Source organism: Lissotriton vulgaris, chromosome 7 (assembly GCF_964263255.1).
Source record: "Lissotriton vulgaris chromosome 7, aLisVul1.2, whole genome shotgun sequence".
NCBI lineage: Eukaryota > Metazoa > Chordata > Amphibia > Caudata > Salamandridae > Lissotriton > Lissotriton vulgaris.
This window is the reverse complement of record NC_141695.1, coordinates 1362750112-1362770678: the sequence shown is the minus strand read 5'-3', so window position 1 is coordinate 1362770678 and position 20567 is coordinate 1362750112. Positions and strand designations below refer to the sequence as shown.

Sequence of the window (20567 nt, the reverse complement as noted above, 5' to 3'; positions counted from 1 at the left end):
TGAAAGCATCCCGTAGGCGATCAAAATTCAATGTACCACTATTGTTGCATCGCTTACTTACGATCTTCACTGTGTCGGAACACCGGGTGAAAGACATGACGCTAGTAAGTGTCCTTGATATTGCTGGAGATTTCAGTTCTATAGTGCTTCTCTGCTGTTTATCGCTCGCTTTTGTGACTTATTAATGATTTTAAGTTGGTATTTCTGTCATCTAGTCTTCCTCCCAGAGCGGCGAATTGTAGCTCAATGTCCAGTAAGTCACTGCAGTTTCTCCTGATTCAGAGTTATTGGCCAAAAGGTAAATTGTTCCTCAATGAATTGTGGTGATGCCTATCCTAGCATAGTAGACTGTTGTGATCTGCCACTTTCTCGAAAGAGTTCGTTCTTCGCATCCTTTTATCAATTCTGATAGTCCGGTCCAAGAAAGGTAGTTCCTGGTCTGATGTATTCTTGGAGAAACATAGAAATGGGTTTAAGCAATTAACACAGTCAACACAGTCTTCATCTGTTGTACGCAGTCCCTTCCATACTATCAAGATATCCTCAATAAACCTTTGCTACAGATGGATGTTGTCCAGGGCAGTCAGTGCATAAAATACAATTCTGCTCAAAGTGGGACATGTACAGACCGGCCAGACCCAGGGCAAAAGTAATGCCCATCAAAATCACCCCTTGTCTCTGCCGGTATAAGGTGTTCTCAACTAGAAAACCAATATTTTTCAGTGTTAACAATGCATTTAGATGAGGTGTATGAGTGTCGGGACGTGCCATTCTTTAGGTCTCTAAACTTCTTTTACAACAGTTGTGTCTTGAGAAATGTTGGTATTTTAATGCTTTGACATCCAGGTTGATCAATGGATCTACGTCCCCCTTCATATTGATTTCATTAAACAAAATTTGGAAAGAGGTTTCAGTAGGAAGTCTATTTTGTAGACTACAGGACGTCCTATGGGTTTAGGGGGAGAGCCCTTTATGTATTTGGGCTAACTTGTACTAATATCGTACTTCTAAATGTTTTTGGGCGAGGAACTCCACATCTCGTTTCGTAATTCACCCTATTGTTTCACCTTCATTCACTAGAACTCTTTTCCAGATGGATCCTCAGTGATTGTCATATAGTATTTAGCATCTGACGGTTGTCTCAAACATTCTTTCCTGTAGTCCTCAGTTGAGAGTATCACTATGTCTCCGCTTTATGGGCTGCTTAAATCGTGATTGATTCATCCTTGGACAGTGCCTCTAGGACTGAACTTTTCTTCTCTGGACAGGTTCACAAATGCTTTTTGAAATTCCATGTTCTTATCATCATTCAGTACTGCCTGTTCGACGGTGATGATTTCAGTCGGAACCGGGTTACTAGTTGATGTGAAAGTGGAAGGATTCCTGAATTCTGATTCTGCTGTCTCCTCCTGGTAGGGTCTTGGGTAATTATTCTTCTAGGCGAAAAACATTTCTTATGGAGGGTTTAACTTTCTCCCTACTAAACCGTTTGATGTCTTTGTGTAACTTTGTGATTTATTGTTGTCTCAGAAAGTCTTTGTGTGTTCATTTCAGAGTTTATTTCTGCAAGACTGACCTTTAATGTTGAAATTTGTATGCTGCTCTTCAATGCATTCTCTGCCGCATATGTGAGGAGCATTACCAACTAGAAGACCTTTTGGGACCACATTGGCCCATAGGTATTTTGTCATGATGGCTCCATGTAGGGCTGTCTTGATCTGGGATTTCTTAAGACTTGAGAGGGAGTCTCAGTCTCCCTTTAAACTATACATAGGAGTGCTGCCCTCTGCTCCCTGGAGAGAAGGTGTTCTCAAAATCTCTGCTACAACAGCATCATTGTAACTCAAACTCTGTATGTCTTCCATGACCGATAAACAGGTGTATTGGGATGTTCTTGCGAGAGACATGATACACCCCCCAGCCTTATTGAGCAGCTCTCTCAAAAGAAATTTCCTCTATAAATGAATTCATCACATGTCCTTCGGCTGATCCACTGTGCATGAAGCCATCAACCAATATAGAAGGACTGGGAGTAATGATGGTCCACACACACTCCCAACATATAATCACAAAACCTATATGGCAAGAAATAGGTCTACCCTTTCTTTAAGTGAACATTATTTCCCATCAATACATTCCCACTTTGTTTTTTACTTTAAAAAATGGCATCTGTGCAATTAAGTAATTTCAAGGGAATACATTAGATAATTTTAATCTTTGGTATACCAATCTATAAGTTAATTCAACATTGAGTTTCGGAGCGATTCCTCAAGCAAAGACTGCACACACTGGGAAAAGTTCTCAAGCAACGGCCCTTATTCAGGGGCCCGTTGGTCATTGAAGCTATGGCTCAACAAGGAGCTAGCTGATGATGAAGCATGCCACCTCTAGAGATGGGTGAGGGCTCTTGCTCCAATATTTTCAGTATTCTGTCAAACCTGACAATCATTAGGAAGCGCATATGGTCTTAACCTTCAATTTTTTGAAGAAGCAGCACATTTTTCTTGAGTTTACCTTGGGAGTGTAGGTGTTGGACCTTGATTACTCCCAGTCCCTCTATCTTTGTTGAATTTGTTACCCACCTCCAGACTATGGCGAACCTCTTGCATTCACTGGCGTTCAAAATCAACATGCCGAAGTCACACCTGACTCCTCCTTTTGTGCCCCTTTTCATCTGAGCTATTCTGAACACAGTGCAGTTCTGCTCCTACACTCCGGACATGAGTATCCAGGTTATTTGGACTATGATCCTGATGTTTCAACCTCTGTCCTGGATTTCGGTGAGGCTGATACCTAGGCTGTTTGATTTGATAGCCTCCTGCATGTGAAGCACGCTCAACAGCACATGCACGTTCTGCACTGGGACATAAAGTCCCAGTGGGTGCAGAATCAGGGGAGTCTCTCCTACTTGGTCCAGATTCGGAAGAAGACTGCAAAAGATCTGCAGTTGTGGCTAACAAACTGCGATTGGACCAGCGGTAGAGCCCTTCTCCCTTCCTCACCCCAAACTGACAGTGGTAATGGGCACATCGCTTCTGGTTTGGGGGCCGCCACCTGGTAGAGGTGGAGATAGTGGAATCTGAGGTGGAGCTGGAACTCCGCCGGACACCAGTCCTCTAGAGCGGAGAGCAATTCACGTTGTATTGAAAGCTTTCCTTCCATCCATTGTAGGAAGGTTGGTTCAGGTGTTCACAGGAAACACCACTCCCATGTGGTATTGCAACAACTAGGGAAACAGGACGGAGTGGGGTCGTGGACCATGTGCCGGGAGGCCCTGTTCCTCTGTACCTTGCTGGAGGAACAGTCCATCTTGCTGGTTGTGCAGCACTTGGCATCTCTGAATTCGAGGGGAGACTGGCTCAGCCGTATATGCCTTGCAGATCACGAATGGCATCCACATCTGGAGGTGGCACAATGTCTCTTCTGAGAATGGGTATAATCTTGGCTCAATCTATTCACACTGTTGAACGTGCGATGTCCGCTCTTCTGCATGCTGGAGTTTTCAAAGCGTCTTTCAGTTGGAGATGTGTTCCTCTTATACTGAAACTTGGAACTCCTGTACACCTTTCTGCTGATATCGCTCGTGCCCTGAGATCAGGACCGACCGGGCTGGAATCATCTTATTGGCAAGGAAAATTTGGTATCCTGAGCATCTGTCCTCCAATCAGGCTTCCTCTTCGGGGGAACCTCCTGTCGCAGCAGCAGGGTAGGATCCAGCCCCTGAACCTATACACACTACACCTTCATGCGTGGAGATTGAGCGGCGACAGCTGAATGCCTTTCATCTTCCTGCTGAGATTTGTGAAGTCCTCTTGGTAGCCAGGTGTTCCTCAACAAAGACTGTGTACATCTGCCGTTGGGACAAATTTGTGGTTTGGTTCTCCTCTGGCCATGCTCATCCACTTTCGGCCCTCTTGGTGTTATTTTTTTATGCTGTCTTTAACCCTGTGAGACCTTGCCTTGGGCACCGCTAAAGATACTTTCGGCCATATCGGCTTTCTTGTGTTTGCTGGATCAGCCTTCACTGCATAAGTCACCTGTTGTGACCTATTTTCTTAAGGGCTTTTAAAAAAAAATCCCTTCTATACTTTTCATCATTCCTTGATGGGACCATAATTTGGTCCTAATGTTTCTCATGTGCTCCCCCCTTCATGCCCCTGCATAGCTGTCCACACAGGCTCCTAACTGTCAAGACTTCCCTCCTAATGGCCTTTACATCAGCCAGGAGGGTCGGTGAGCTTCAGACTCCTTCAGTTAACGCCCCTTACACCAGCTTCTACCTGGGCAAACTGGTTCTTAGGGCTTTTGCCTCCTTCATTCTGAAAGTGGTGACCTCTTTTCACTTCAGCCAAAACATCACGTTGCCAACATTCTTCGCTCCACCTTATCCTTCTAAGGAAGAGGAGAGGCTCCACCATTTGAATCCAAAAAGATCACTGTCCTTTTAGATTATTTCGATCGAAGACCATGGGGTGGATGACCAACTTTTTATTTCCAAAAGCAAAAACAGGCAATGAATTGCTGAAGAGGACCATCTCTCGATGGAGTGTACTTTGCTTCTTAACTAGTGAGTAGCAGATTTTAATTCAGTCTCCTGATGGCTTTCGGGCCCATTCCACCAGGGCCAAGGCTACTGTTGCATTAGCACGCAGGGTCCCTGTCCTGGACATAAACATGTGGAGTGATGCCGCTACATGGGCATCATTCCACATGTTTATGAAGCACTACTATTTGGGCAGTCAGGTCTGTCGTGGGCTTTTTGCACATTCGGTCCTCTTGGATTTCCTTGTTTGATTCAATTCACAGACTCTCCTCCGAGGAGGTATTGCTTGGGTATAATTTCTAAAGCGAGGAATCGACGGTTAAAACTTTTATCAGAAGAACAGGTTACTTTCCTTCAGAAACGCCTTTTTTTGGTAGAGACTCTATCTAACTGCTGATTCCTCGCTGACCATTCAGTCCTCCCCCGATCTGACGCGCTCTGCGTTTTTAGCCAGGAATTATTCACACAAAAAAATTAATGGCCGTGTTTTGGGGTTGCGCGTATATAGGCATCACACATCATTTCTGGCGCGTACTACGCCGACACAGAGCTCATCACTGCCTACTAGCCTACTAGAGATGCTGTTCAAGATTTTCTGGATCCTCCAATCTAAAATAAGGTATTGGTGGACAGAGGGGTCGCACATCAATATCAATTATGGGTGGGCAACAAAGTATTTAGTGTAATCAGATAACCTGAAAAAGCAGAATTGCTGCCACTCGGGGTAAAAAAACACTCCACTACTTAGGGTGCAGAAAACACAAGTAACAGGGAGTGACATGCGTATTAGCTTACAAAAACTAGATATACCCTGGCACTCATAACATTTGAACCTCAATTAATGACACTGTTAAGTCAGGACTAGAAAAATAAAGAATACACTTAACACAGGAAACACTGGAAATTTCGTTTGTAAGGACATTCGCTAATTTATTTAATTGATTTTACCTGGTTGGTATCAAAGTAACGCTGAAGTGTTACAAAATGTACAGGGACTGAAACACTTAAATTAAATGGATGCAATCAAAGTTAGTCACTAAAATGATGAAATAATAATCCAGTCCTTGATGCCGAAAACACGAAAAAGCTAACACATGCTTCGTCACAACCGTGACTTTTTCAAGGTGATGTTAGTTGGTGGATTTAGGAGTAATTCAGTAGGAATAGAATTTTTGGGATAATTAGAGTCCTACTGAATTACTCCTAAATCCAATGAGCTGTTAACTTCTAGGAATACGTCAAATTTTAAGCCTTGAAAAAGTCACGGGTGTGACGAAACACATGTTGGCCATTTTCTGGATCCTGTCTGACTCCTGCGGAATATTCTACAGTGAGGAACCTGAAGGATAAATAGTCTGCAACAGAAAAAGCTTTATCGAATGTAAGTAACTAATTCGTCAGAACCTCGGGCGAGCTGCCAGGCTCCTCCCTCCCTCCTTTTCCCCACTCCTTTTGTAGAAGTCCCTGGGGGGTGGTTTCCATGAGTAAAGCTAACCTCCACTGCTCTAATTTGTGCAGCAGTGGTTAGGCGTAATCTGCCTGTGTCATTGGTGGGAGTTCTTTTGGACCAACAACCGGAAACATTCATCTTGTTCTTGACCCCTTTAAATGAATTCCCCTCCCTTCTTTCTCAACCAGATTATTTCATGTTTGTCTCTTGATGGTTCAAGGGAACAATGGAATCACGTATTTGGCGTCCCTTACCACTACAGGGTTTCTGTAGTGGTGAATGAGGAGGATGGCCATGTTTGTTTCCTGTAAGTGCCCTTGGTCCTGCTGCAGGACTGACTGAATTCTAGGCATCTCAGAAGCAACTGAGACTTGTGAAGGAACAACACCCCTCTGAAGTGGTGCTGCTGCTATAGACGTAAGACACAAGTGCTGTCTGGATTTCAGTAAGTTTCGGGCAGAAAAGAACATTATTATCCTGAAACCAAATTGTGAAGGAACCTGACTGTGTAAAAGACCTTGGTAGGGTTGGGGGCTGGCTGGGATGTTTGAAGTGAAATGGGACACAGAGGGCACTGTGCCACATGGTCCCTTTCTGGTTTCGTGGTGACTGTCATTTGTTATACACCACTTGGTTTCATGCTTATTCCATTTAACCCTGTATAGGGACGTACATTTTCTATTTATTTGAGAAAGCATGGCCTGTCCGCTCTCCCATCTAGTGAAGAAAGTCCTCATAAAATTCAATTCATTTAAACTCAACTGACCATCCATCTCTTCCTTGGCTAGTAGTCCTGATTCAAGCCAGTAGAAAAAGGCTACTATGTACACCTTGCATGTTTTCTTTCCTTTTAAAAATAGATTCTGAGAATATGCAATTTGGAAACTGTTTCCAAAGAATCTGAAATTTAATTTTAGCTTCATATTCTTGGTGGTTTGAGGTTTCTGGTGGGTATCATTGAATGCAGCTTCAGGCTTAAGTAGTCTTTTCTGGAAAACCTACTGTGCAGGGAGTCTCTATCTCTCCAGCGATTCCTAATTATTCTCTTTCTTTCCCCACCTTTCTGTCTCCTGACAGTTAAAAGATGGGAAGGACAGACATTTAAAAAAGGTGAGTGACTCTAGATTTTAATAAGTCTGTTGGACAGGGGGAGGGACTAAAAGATACTAGCGCAGCAGCTCAGTGAGCTGATTGCTCACTGCTGGTATCCCGGCCATATGCAGGTCACTAGTCTGAATAATGGCAAGGCCAACTAAGCATTTCCTCCTTTAGATTTAGACAAATTCAGCACCATTAATTTGGGTCCCAATAAAACGTGTTTTTTTAAGTTTTCAGAAAAGGCAAAAATGCATTATTGAGCACAACATATAAAGTAATTATTTATTTCAGGTTTGGCTTATTGTCTGCACACATCTCCCAGATTTTATCTCTGGTTGCCGATCTGTGCTTTGTGTTTCCACCTTCTTCCCATGCTGCAAGCCTGTGTTCTGTGTGTGCTGTCCATGCAAGGGATTCACCTGTGACTCTGTACATTGTTCCCTCCTCAAGGTTTCAGTCTTCAATGCGAAGTGATTGTCTTTGTGCTGTAGTTTGCACTGAGGCTACTGTGTAAGGTATTTCTGAGTTCTCATTCCAAGCAATTCCAACATTCAGTGACAGTACTTTTCATTGCTAACTGATGTAGGTAGGCTCAGAACAGTGGATGTTTATTAACAAGGCACTTCAGCTCCAAGAGTTTTAAAACTCTAGGAAAGTCATAGTTTGTGTTGGAGAGAAAATTAAGGAGTGTAGAGGCTGGGGAATGTAATGTAGAAGAATAAATATACTAAGTATCTACAGGGACTGGATGTCGAAAATAGAGACATGATCATGGCTAGAAATTTAAAGACACATAGACTAAAAGAATAAATGTGACTGAAAGCAGAGAATTAAAATACAGATTAATCAATTACAAAAAGATGTACATGGGGTAAGTTCAAAGAGGAGTTAAGTGAACACAGCTTTAGGTCTTGAGTAGTAGTCCCAATGTAAGGGTATAGAAAGTTATACAGGGCCTGTGAGCTTAGTAAGAAGAAAGTGAGTAGAAAGAAGATATGCATAGTTTGGAAGCACAGAAAATAGACTTGTACATTCCTTACGCCTAAAATAAACATATGCATTGAGGGGGAGCTAAGAAAGGAGAACTACTGGGTTTGAGGGAATATAAAAGAAACCTATGGGCCAGAAGGGCATTTAAAGGTTATGCAAATCCTTAGTATATAGAGTGGAGATGTGTACAAGCAGAGAAAGGACCTGCAGTGCCTTAAAGACTCCAACAAGACAGACTATGGCATTCTGTTGAAAAAGATATGAGTGGAGCATGTAGTACAGAGACATATAGGAGTTTACCTAGAAAGTCGACACAGTGGTTTAAGAGTAGATGAAGAGACTTGGACTGAACCAGAGAAGAGAGAAATACTGGAACTTAGTGCAGAGAAAGAATTGGTGCATGTTCTAATCTCATCGTAGAGAGATGCTTGCACTTAGTCTCAGAGTGCTCAAACTTTATTGCACAGCGGTGTAAAACATTAAATGAGATATCAGGTGTAATTTTTGTCACTGGTGTGCAAGTACAACTACTTATAATTTTTACTTTTCACAGAAACAGAAGCCACCTCAGGGAGAGACAGAGTTGCCGGTCCAGTCAGAGAAGTCACACCAGCGAGAGAAGTTAGAGCGATTCAAACTGATGTGCCAGATGTTGGAGCGCGTGAAAGACTCTTCTAGCTCCAGCTCAAGCTCTGACTCTGACTCTGACTCTGATTCTCGAGGTTCGGATGCCAGCAGTGATGGTGGTGGCTCTAGCCCTGCAACTACCCCCACTCGAGAACAGCGGCTGGCGGCTCTGGGCTTCAGTGCCAGTGAAGAAGACGATGAAGAGGAAGAGGAGAGCCACAATGGCAGCTCTGATGCCCGTAATGGCAAACTCAAGTCCCGTGTGAACTCTCAGGAGAAGGAAAACAACCACCACACCACCAAGGGTACCAAGCAGCCCCCAGGCAGGAAGGCAGGCCGGCCTGCTGGGCAAGTGGGGCTTCGCATTGTGGCCCGGACCCAGTTCCTTAACCGGCCGCTAGTGCCGTCTCCCCCCAAACCCTTACAAATGGAGCGGCATGTGGTGAAGCCGCCTCCTGACAGCCCTGAGCCAGACTCTCTTCCATTGGATGGCGGCTCGGACCACATCATGCAGCGTGACATCTGGCTCGCGGTCTTCCAATACCTCAGCTACCGAGACCTATGCGTGTGCATGCGCGTGTGCAAGACCTGGAGCCGCTGGTAAGAAAAGTATTGCCCGCTCCCAAACCTGTTTTGAGAAAGTCTGCAGAAGGCTTTGCTTCAATTCTAAGTGTACCTATCTGACTGTTTTAGTGTTAGATATATAGATATTTTATATTACACAAATGTTTCTTCCTCACCAATTCAGAGCACTTTGAAAATATGTGAACATAATAATCAAAAAATACCGGGAAAAACAATACAAAGACCCTATGTGCTTTGACCCCAAATGTGTTTTACATGTATATTTTTGAAAAGTAATTCCAATAGAATTTGGCCCTTAGGTGGTCTATTCATCTACCAGTTGGAGCACCCAAACATCTTTGATTAATCATTGCCTTGAATGCCTCCAAACTGTCTTATATTTCAAGACTTGCGGTTTTTGTCACTCTTATTTACTGTCTTCTGATTTTACAGCAATCTGTATGTTTACCTTCAGCATCTGTATTTCATCTCTTTTGGTGTGGGGGTGCAGGTTTCTAGTGCTCTGGGTAAAATATTTGTTCTTGTACTCTTCGTGCTTCTCCTGATGCTGCCAAACCCCCACAAACTACTTTTACGCACACCCTCAAACTGTTGTGGATTAGTCAGTCTGGTACCCTGTGTTGCAAACCACCAAGCTGTGCCATTGACACTGCTACAGTCTGGTTTTGGCGAGTTTGGCTCATCCCCCATCTCTTTCCACACATGAGTTTTAAGGGCTGCATTTGTTCTCTATTGATATAAAAAAAAATGTATTCATGGTATCTGGCTTATGTAACTGTCGTGAAAAAAACAAGGACCTTTTCTGTTAAAGGTTCTGTAGAACCAGTAGACGTTTTGGATAAATATTTCTTAATAAATTGCCAATCTACCCTGTTGAAAGCCTTGTCCACCTTAAGTGAGAGAAGGATCATCTAAATTCTACTTTTAGTGGTCAGGTCAGTGAGATTTCCTGCTAGACTTGCATAGTCTTACGTGTGTCACCCCTGGACAAAAAAACCTTATTGAAAGTGAGGTATTAACTCAGGCCCGACTAAAGTCTGCCTTCTAACAATAATCTTTATGAATATTTTTACCTCCTAGTTTAGGAGTGCTATTGGTCGAAAAGAATCACTTAGTAATGGACCCAGGTCTGGTTTCAGGAGGACAGTGATCACAGCTTTGAGCGTTGTAACTATGAATTTTAGAGTATCACCATTGTGACTAAACAGTTTGGGTAAAAACTTGGCTAGAATATCTTGAAATGCTTTATAAACTGTCATGGGTAAGCCACCCAGGCTCAACACCTTATTCTGAGGGATCCCATGGATCACCATTTGAACTTCTAAGTGGGATATGGGTACCTCCAATTCCTACAGGACTTCTGGTGCTAATGTTGGGGAGCGGTAGGGGTTATAGTGCCGTAGATAGTTAGCTTGTGCCTTGGTGCACTGGATGTGTAGTAAACTTGTTCCTTCACTGGCCTACAATTTTTGTTTGATTGCATGTTTGTGAGGCTTTTAAATTAAATGCCAGAATATGGTGTGCTATACCTGCTTACTTGTAATACTTTTGCGCGATGTACTGCATTTTCTTGGCTGTTTCTCCTATCAGCTTGTGCAAAACATTCTAGGTTGACAATCTGTCTTCTATTGTTGTTTCAGGGCTAGGAACTAGGATACAAATTCATGTTTCTTTCCCTTGCTAGACTCTGAATTGTGGATGTATGTGAAATCGATAAACCGCTCCGGACTGCCTTTGCCGGATCCCACACAATCCCAAGCAACAGTTTTGCAGCTTGAATCCATTTCTTGATTCACATGTTGTGCATTATTCTACCATGTAGTGGTTGGGTCCGGAAAGTTCAAAAAGCCAACTTCCGCACCAAAGCAAATGTCAACTGACTGTCACCCGAAAGCCAAAGAGGCCCACTTATACCGACCACAGGCTGCAGATGCAGGCAAGACCTTGTTGAAGCCTTCGAAGGTTCCATGCGGCTAAAAGAGAGTGAAAGAGGGCCCAAAACAGTCAGTAGAACCATTGACACCCAAGAAGAGACCTTCGCCCTTGCTCAATGCTAAAAAAAGGCACAGGAGGTCGAAAAGGAAGAGGCTTGAGGCCGAGATGGCAGTGCTCCTGCAAAGAAAAAAGGAGCTGGACTACTTAAGGGAATTTCGTGTCCCACCGAAACAGTCGACCGCTTTCAATGTCTTAAGACCACAAGTCTGCCTTAGGGTCTCCTGTAACACAGAGCCCCAGGAGGAAGAACCTGAAGAAGAGTTCTACGAACCTGAAGAGACAGGAGGGGCGGGAGGGTTAGAAGAAGTGTAGTGAAACAACCTCAACACTGAATCCCTCAGGGAAGAAGTAGACAACGACACTTCCAGGTCTTTACCACAAGATGACCTCCATGTACAACAGCCTAATTAAGAGGACTGCTGAAACCTATGGAGTACAGCTTGAGGAAGAAAAGGAAAAATCTGGTCTCCTCCTGGAAACACTTATGCCAGCCAACAAGGGGAATTTATATTTACCAATGCTACCCAGCATACTGGACCAAGGGAAGCGGCCATTTAAAGAACTTGCCACTGCAAAGGCTGTAACACCAAGGGTTGAGGGTAAAGTACAAAACCTCAACCTAAAACAGTAAGTATATACTGGGGAATGCACCAGTTAACTTGGTAATTGTCACCTAGGCAATAAGGTGTAAAAATGCCCCCCGCTCTACAGGACAACCACCTGAAAAAGAAAGCAAGAGTCTTGGCATGGTGGGAAGGAAAATGGAGAGGCAGGCCGCAACACAGTGGGTCATTGTGAACTCAAAAGGAGAGTTGAACAGATACGGCCATCAACAATGGGACAAGATGGGGTCCCTCATGCAACACCTTATAAGAGGAATACAAAAAGAGGCCCAGGACAGGTTTGCAAGAGGGGCAGAAAGTAGCCAGCACATGCTTGAAGTTAGCCCTGGACGCAGCAGACACTGCCAGTAGGTAGATGTGCACTGCAATACATTAAGATGACCTGCATAGTTAAGAGTGTTGGGCTTTAAGAAAGAGGTGCAAGCCTCCATAATCAACATGCCTTTTACAGGAGATGCCCTGTTCGGCCAAGCAGTCGCTTAGTTATTACAACAGATCAAGAAGGACATCAAAACTGCCAAGGCTATGGGAGCTCTACAAATCAGAGGCTCATTCAGAAGGGGAGGAAGGACAATCCAAAGGCCCACAGGCAGAACGCCTTTAGCACCAGGGTAACAGCCACAAGGCATTCCCATCAAGCCATGCAATAGTCCACGTATCAACAGTGGAAACACCTTGCCAGGCAGCCCTTTCGTGTGGATGTAAGGAGAAGAGGACAACAACCAAGTGACCCAACAACAGTGAGAGGCAACTTAGGACCTTCCCAAAGGAGTGGGAAAAAATATCAGACAAATGTATTTTAAACGTGATACGTCACGGATACTGCATAGAAGTAACCAAAGAACCACCCCAAAAAACCCTGAATGCAAAATGATGTGGAGCGGAGGAACCGTACAATTAAGCGAGGAGGTGAAAGAACTCCTAAAAAAGAATGATATTGCGAGAGTACTACCAAGGGAAAAAAACAATGGAAACTAATCACCTGATTTCCTGATTTAAAAAAACAGGACCCAACTCCAAGGCCAATCCTAGACTTCAGATTCCCCAAAAAATTAATTGGTACTTGACATTTCAAGATGACAACACTTCAAGGAGTGATCCCACTTCTAAAACAAGGAGACTACATGGCTACCCTAGACCTCAATGACGCCTACCTACCCTTCCCTATGAATCAGGAACACAAGAAGCACCTCGGATTTTTACTAGACAGAGTACACTGCCAGTCCACAGTACTACCATTCGGTATAGTCAGCACCACGTGTCTTTACATAGTGCCTTTCTGCAGTTGCAGCTTACCTAAGCAGGAACGGAATACATGTGAACATATCCCTAGATGACTGGCTAGTAAAGGCAGTATCAAAACATATATGCCAAAGAGACATTTTTACAGTAATAACTTTAGAATACCTAGGTTTCTCCATAAACCACATGAAATCATCCCCACAAATGGATTAGAAAAAGGTGTTCCCGGGATTGACCCTAAACTCAAGGACCGCACAAGCATACCCCTTTCCAAAGAGGATAAAGGAGATGACCGAGCAAGCTCACCTATACCGGAAGGGGCAGTCTCTGACAGCCATGAAATTCATAGCATGATGGCATCATGTGTATACAACTCCTAACCTATGCAAGACTACACAGGGAGGATCTAGTGGTTGTCACAGCGAGGATACAAAGGGAGATACAATGGTGGAAATCAAGACAAGTGACCTTAGGAAGACTATTCCAAACTCCAACTCCCAAAAGTGACCATCACAACAGATTAATTCCCAAAGGGTTGGGGAGCACACACAGGAAACCTGAAAGTATGGGGGACAATGGAACAACACAGATGCGTTGAAGCACATGTTCCTCCTGGAAATGAAGGCAGTGCTTCTAGCTCTAAAAACCTTCCAACCACACTTCATAGGAAGAACTGTGCTAATACAAACCGACAGCACAACAGCCATGTTCAACCTGATCAAACAGGGAGGCACAAAATCGGACATCCTGAGCAAACTAGCCCAAGAAATATGGCAATAAGCAATATCAAAGATCACTCTCTACACTGTCCACCTACCAGGGAAGGAAAACATGGAGGCTGACAGACTAAACAGACAAGAAAGCAGCTTAAACGAATGGAAGCTGAACCAAGAAATACTTGAAAGGATATTCAAGGCATGAGAAAGGATGACCATATATCTGTTTGCAACAGCAGAAAACACCAAATCCCAACACTCGGCCTCCAGGTTCCAACACATCCAGTCAGAAGGGAATGCCTGATCACTAAACTGGTCAGGGAGATTTGCTTCCGCTTTTCCACCGATTTCCCCTAATACACAATGTGCTGGAAAAAGCCAGGGGCAAACCTTACCCTCATAGCCCCTCAGTGGTCTAAACAGACCTAGTATTCGGATCTACTAGAGATGTCCACTGCACAAAATCGCAATCAAAGCAGATCACGACCTGCTAACCATGGAGAATGGGAGAATGTACTACCAGCAACACATGGCCCCTAAATACATAGTTCTGGCATCTGCAACTAATGCCTAGGACAAGATAATGCTATGCAGCAAAGTTGAACAGGTACATTCACTGGTTCCCAAATACCAAGAGAATGGAAAAAAATACAAGACTGGAAACTGTACTAACATATCTCACTCACATGTTGAATGGCAGCTCAACCTATTCATCATTAAAGGTACACATGGCAGCTATAGTAGCCTACATAGAGGCACCTCATGTGACAGTTTCTTCACTTCACCAGTAGTGAAGAGGTTCTTAGAGGGATCAAAAAGAATCGCTTGGCCAAGATCAGTTCCAGCGCCAATGTAAAACATAAACAAAGTATTACCGTATTTAATGACCGCTCTGTTAGACTTGAGATCCGCTTTGTACATCGGCTCACTCGCACTGAACTGCATTCCTAATTGCTAGCACTTCACTGGGGAGAGTGAGTGAACTGCAAGCACTAGCCATACAGGAGCTGGAGCCATACCTACAAATCCATAAGGGCAAGGTGGTTCTCAGAACTAACCCACAATTCCAACCTAAGGTAAACGCAGTTTTCATGTCAGTCAAAGCATACGGCTACCAGTGTTCTTCAAGGAACCACAATCTCGAATGGAAGGAACTCTACACACCTTGCATGTAAGGAAAGCTTTATTATACAATGTGTAAGAGTTCCGCTGAGGAAACCAGTGGTTTGTATCCTTCACTAAAGCAACCAAAGGGTCGCCAGTATCAAAGAGAACACAATCTCAAGATGGATTGTAGAAACAATACAAAGTTCCTACTCTGTGGCAGGAATAACACTGTCCACATGCCCAAAGGCACACAACAAGAAAAAAGGACGCAACATTAGCGTTCCTAACAAACGTATCCACTGATGCAATCTGCGCAGCAGGAACATGGGCATCCCCACACACATTTGTAAAACATTAGTGTGTGGACGTTCAAAAGGACAAGGAAGCACAAGCGGGACAAAATGTATTGCAGCATCTGTTAGCAAACTATTCCTCATTTCGTCCCAACCAACTCATGGAAAAGGTATACCACTACATAATCTAATGCACAGCATGCGAATCCAGAAGATTCAAGTGTTTTCCCATTCTCTAAGCAACCTGTCCTCCTCCTCAGGTGTCGGAACAATAAAAGGAACAAACTGGATTCTAATTACATTGGGAATTTTGACATTCTCTACCTACTGCTCAGTTAGAAGGGAGCATTTAACAAAAAATCCACAAGTGGTGGTTCAGCATCCAGCGCAACCGGACAATGGGCTTCCTGCCAGAGAAGTCTCCCAGACCGTTCTTACCAGAGGCTGACTATTATTTATTTGGCTCCCGGTGAGTGTAGGTGTTCTCGAGGAAGATAAGCAAATGGCGTATAGTCAGGCTACGTACATAATGGGAAAAGAACAGAGCACGTACATGAATAGCAAATTCAGGCAGAGATGGAAAAATGGGTGCTGGTGGGTAATACATAGAAGGTTCACTCTGCAATTTTGTTGGTGGTTAAGTGATTCTGCTGACAAGTAGGAAGAACTGCGGTTAAGTTACAATGGCTGGAAACTGTCTTTCGAAGCAGCTGGGTACATTGCTCTGTGCTTGTTGCATCTCTGCCTTCTCACTTCCCTGCTCTCTTTGGAGGACTGCTGCGAAGGTTGTCTTAAATTGCCATGTTCTTACTCATTGTATGCGTCTTCCCCCAGTGCTGAGAACTTGCTTTGAATGTCCAGGATCCTACGATGGTTGTTCCATCTATATGAGATTGATTGGTGCCTCAAGATTGTCATGATCTCGGCAAAAATGTTGTCTTGCCAGGTTTGCTAAATATATATGTTTGTAGAGCGAAATTGTGTACCCTGAAAGAAGTTTGGCCTGGTCCCTCTTGATCCAGTCTAGTTTTGCTCCTTTGACTTAAAGAAGCGCTCTCTTGCCAGAACATCAGGGAAGATTTTGGCAGATTTGACAGGCATGTGATGAAGTTCCGTCTTCGGGGTTTCCTCTTTGGAGGTATAGGATGGCTTTTCGATCTTGTATTTGAATTTTTTGTTTAACTTTCCTCGTAATGATATTACTTCTTACGGAGCTGTTCTTGTTATTCTCTAGTTTTTCAAGAATCGGTGTGTGCTGGGCCTCTAGTGTTGCCACTCATCGTGGGTATCCTGCTTGTGAGCCAGTTCTTCTATGAAAGCCTCTACTTGTTCTAGTCTAGTTTCAGCCCGTGTTATATTTCGGTCTAATTGTGAAATCGATTTTATAGGTCTATACGAAGGAATGAGACTTCCAACTTGATTGAAGTCCTTAATAAAAAGTTGAATGTCTCCTCTGGTGGCTGGCCCCTGTGCCACCGAGGAGTCGAGAGCAAATTTGGGACTCCTTACCTTCCAGTGTGGGCCGAGATTCCTCTCTCTGGGACCTGTTTCTCCTTTGCCTTTTCATCATGTCCATAATAGAGGGCGTTTTGGTGTCTTAGTTAGTCACTATTTGTATAGCACACTTTAACATTATCGTGGCCTCTTTAGTACACTGTGATGTCTGGATCGTAGTTGCCATGGTGCTCTGGTTTGTGCCCCTGAGATGAGACCGCTGCAGGATTCCTTAATTCAATCAATCTGCCTTTTATTCAGTTTTCACATGATTGTACTTACTATGGGTAGAATGGTTGTTCAATTGCCCGTTCTGTGGGAAGATCAGTACACCATTCTATATCCCAAAGCGTAGAGATGTAGCAGTAGGAGACCGATTCAAATGTATTTCTGGAACCACGTCATTCTGATTTCTTTTTTTTTTTTTAGCCCTATGAACCTCCGTCCCAAGCAATAAGAGGTAAAATGAGAAAATGGGTGATGTGTGACATGCAATTTAATACCCTTCGAACAAAGCCTGAGATCACATTTTCGCACTTTCTAGAAGTCTCCAACTGACTCCTCATCCTAGACAATTGTTTTATTGGTTTCTGTCTATCGTGTTCATAAACCTCAAACACCCCCTTAACCTCTTTCAGGTTGTTGGTTTTCTTGTCATATTTTGATCATATTTGAGTTGGCCTAGGTTTTTGCATTTTCATTTGATCCCTGTCTAGTGAACTCACACCTAGTTACAGGGGGGCCTGGTTTATTTACACACTATCTTGTCATGGAAGACATCTTTATCCAGTAGTATCAATATGGCTTGCTTTTAATGAAGGGTAAGTTGGGATCCATTCTCTTCACTGTGTGTATGGTACAGTACTTGACATGTTTTCTTGAATGCAAAGAATGGTAGGGGCCACAAGTGAAAGTGATTATTTTTTTATTATGGTGCCAAAGCTGAAATCTTGTTAAGAAGGTTTTCATAGTAAATTACAGAATGTGGCAATTTTCCTTCATAGACACCTACTTTCACATTGCTGAAGAATGTCTGCTTTCTGTTTTACTGTCCACATTTGATTGTTTTCAGTCGTATGTATGGAATGGAGCATCCATCACTGTTCTCAAAGCAACAAATGGCCACTAGATATGTCCAAGTTCGAGGCATGTGGGCTGCTGAATTCATATCTGTGCATAGATCGCCGCCTAGTGTTGGGTCCGGATGATTGCACATTGTTGTCCTGGAAGAGTCTTCGAAGTATCACGAGATAGGTGGCTCCTCCCCTGGACTACAGTGCACATGGGCATCTCCTCCATCCCCAGATTGTTTTTTTCCGCCATTGGGTTCGGATGTGTTTCGGTTCCCTCTGTCGGAACCGATAGTTGTTCGACTTTCTACTCGAGACCAAAAGGTCTTTAGGCTGAGCGTCGGTATAGTTGCGTACGGGTTTCTTGTCTGACTCTCAGCTCCGAACTCTTGCTGCCCTTCCGCGTGCTTTCGGCGCGGACGGGCCTACACTACACTTCTGCTATGGAGCGAACACAGTTTAAGAAATGCCCGGTGTGTAACTCCAAATATTCACACCTCGACGTGCACCCTGTGTGCAATACATGCTTGTCACCGGACCATGACGAAGACCGCTGCATGGCGTGTTCGAAATTCCGGTGCAAGAAGACTCTGAAGATTCGTCGGGCCAATAGGCTCCAGGCTAGGTTATCGGCTACTGCGGCGCCCCCACCAGACGACATATTCCAGGAATCTGTTGAAGAAGACGACGTGCAAGGTTCGGACTCTAGTCCCGCGTCCGAGGGGGAGACCTACGACGCGGGTGAGGAGAACTTTGACGAAGTCACCGACGAGGTAGGGGACGACGATCGGGCTTTTGCCACTGTAGGGGATAGCTCGGAGGAGGAGCATCCCCAACCAGACTCAGGGGTCAATCCCCTTCATACGGCCCAGGTCGAGGGATCGCCTTCGGGCCTTACCCAAGATCTACTTATGAGTCCTACGTCCCCGCCTCCGGGCCCGGTCACGGACATTTATGAAAAGCCACTCCCGTTGAAGAAAACGAAAGTGAAGCCGTCTGGTCACGCACCCTCGGATGCGAAACCGAAAGTGAAAGTTACGCTGGTGCAGAAGGTTCTGGAGGCGTCAACTTCCCAAAAATTCAAGATGGCCGACTTGAAGAGCCACGCCAAAATGGCCGACCCGAAACCCTCTGGGTCGGCGCCGAAGGCGAAGTCGTCCGACGCGGCTGCGTCGGCGTCGAAAGGGGTCGTGGACCCGAAGACGGCTCCAAAGAAGCGTCAAGGCGACGACGCGCATGGGCATGGGGCGTCGGCCCCAAAGAAAGTGCCTGCCGGGGATCCGGCTCTCGACGCAGAGAGGTCGCTCGAGCCGGTCAAGCCCTCTCCAGCCTTGACGAAGAAGGTAGCGGAATCCCTGTAGCGGATACGAAAGGACCGTGTGGTTCCCGCTCAGGACACTGTAGCGCCTAAGCTCACGCCTAAGCCTGCGAAGGAGCAAACGCCTATCCGTTTTACCCTGCCACCCAAGTCGGCGCCGAAGGCCTTCGTGCCGAAACAGGGCGGACCCTCGAAGGAGGTATTGACACAGAAAGCTGTCTTGGTGGTGTCGAAGCTTCGGCTCCAGCCGCTTGCTGAAGAGGAACGTCGTGAGGTAATCATCGACGCCAACACCGGGAAACTGTCCCTCCTCAAGAGGAAAATCACTACGGAGCCGGTGCTGGAACATTTTCGGATCCCTCTCAAAAATAAAAGGGACTCTGCGGAATCTTCGGCTCTGGTGGAACCTGTGTCTCCACAAGCACTGGGACACTCGCCAACGCATTCCGCCGCAGGCGATGCGGACGAGGAAGACGCCGAGTACAACTATCCGGCGTACTCTGATCCGGAGGAGGAGCACGAACCTTGGTCGGCCGGAGGTGACCCAGAGGACCCGCAGTCGGGCCAGGACGCGCAACTTTTTGCGGCCAAAACGTCACCGACGGAGGACTCGGCAGCCTTCAACGCTCTGATCGAGAGAGCTGCGGCTAACCACGACGTCGAGCTGCACTCGGACCCCGTGGATGTGGACTTCTTATTTGACACTTTCTCGGTAGCTGAAAAGTCAGTCAAAACGCTGCCGATGCTTAAAGGGGTGCTTAAACACGCAACGGAGGTCTTCAAGGAGCCCACCCGGGCGCGTGTAGTCAACCCTCGCATTGACAGGAAATATAAGGCAGCGCCCTCGGATCCAACATATATCAAGGGACACTTGCCATTGGACTCGTTGGTTGTTTCCAACGCTCGGAAGAGGGCGAACTCGCAGACTACTGGTGACGCTCCCCCCCCTGACAAAGAGTCCAAGATCTTTGAGGCTTCAGGCAAACGGATTGCTGCACAGGCAGCTAATATCTGGAGAATATCTAACACACAAGCCCTACTTGCACGCTATGATAGGGCCCATTATGACACCTTGGAATCAATACTGCAACACTTCCCTGACCAGTGCAAAGAGGCAGGAGAAATGCTGATTCAGGAAGGAAAGCTCATTACGAATGCATCCATAAAATGTGCACTGGATGTGGCAGAAACAGCCTCCAGGGCGATCAATACCAGTGTTGCTTAGACGGCATGCCTGGCTTAGAATTTCAGGGTTCAAACCCGACATCCAAACTACAATACTGAATCAAACAGTTAATCCTGACCACCTGTTTGGCCCTGAGGTGGATGCGACACTGGAAAAAATGAAAAAAGACACGGAAACTGCCAAATCTATGGGGGCCCTACAAAGTCAGCAGTTTCGGGGTGGTTCCTTTC

The 20567-nt window shown here is 45.0% G+C and overlaps 1 protein-coding gene across 6 annotated transcripts in view; it reads left to right on the top strand.

The window, feature by feature from the left end:
• Nucleotides 1–20567, top strand: part of FBXL19 (F-box and leucine rich repeat protein 19) — a 369014-nt gene that overhangs the window by 124204 nt on the left and 224243 nt on the right. For 3 of the 6 annotated variants that reach the window (XM_086932056.1, XM_086932057.1, XM_086932055.1), the window contains 2 exons: nt 7071–7103; nt 8635–9308. In XM_086932056.1, coding sequence (XP_086788182.1) covers nt 7071–7103; nt 8635–9308 — 707 coding nt within the window. The remainder of the gene's footprint in view (nt 1–7070; nt 7104–8634; nt 9309–20567) is intronic. The other 3 variants (XM_086932059.1, XM_086932058.1, XM_086932060.1) reach the window with 1 other exon arrangement.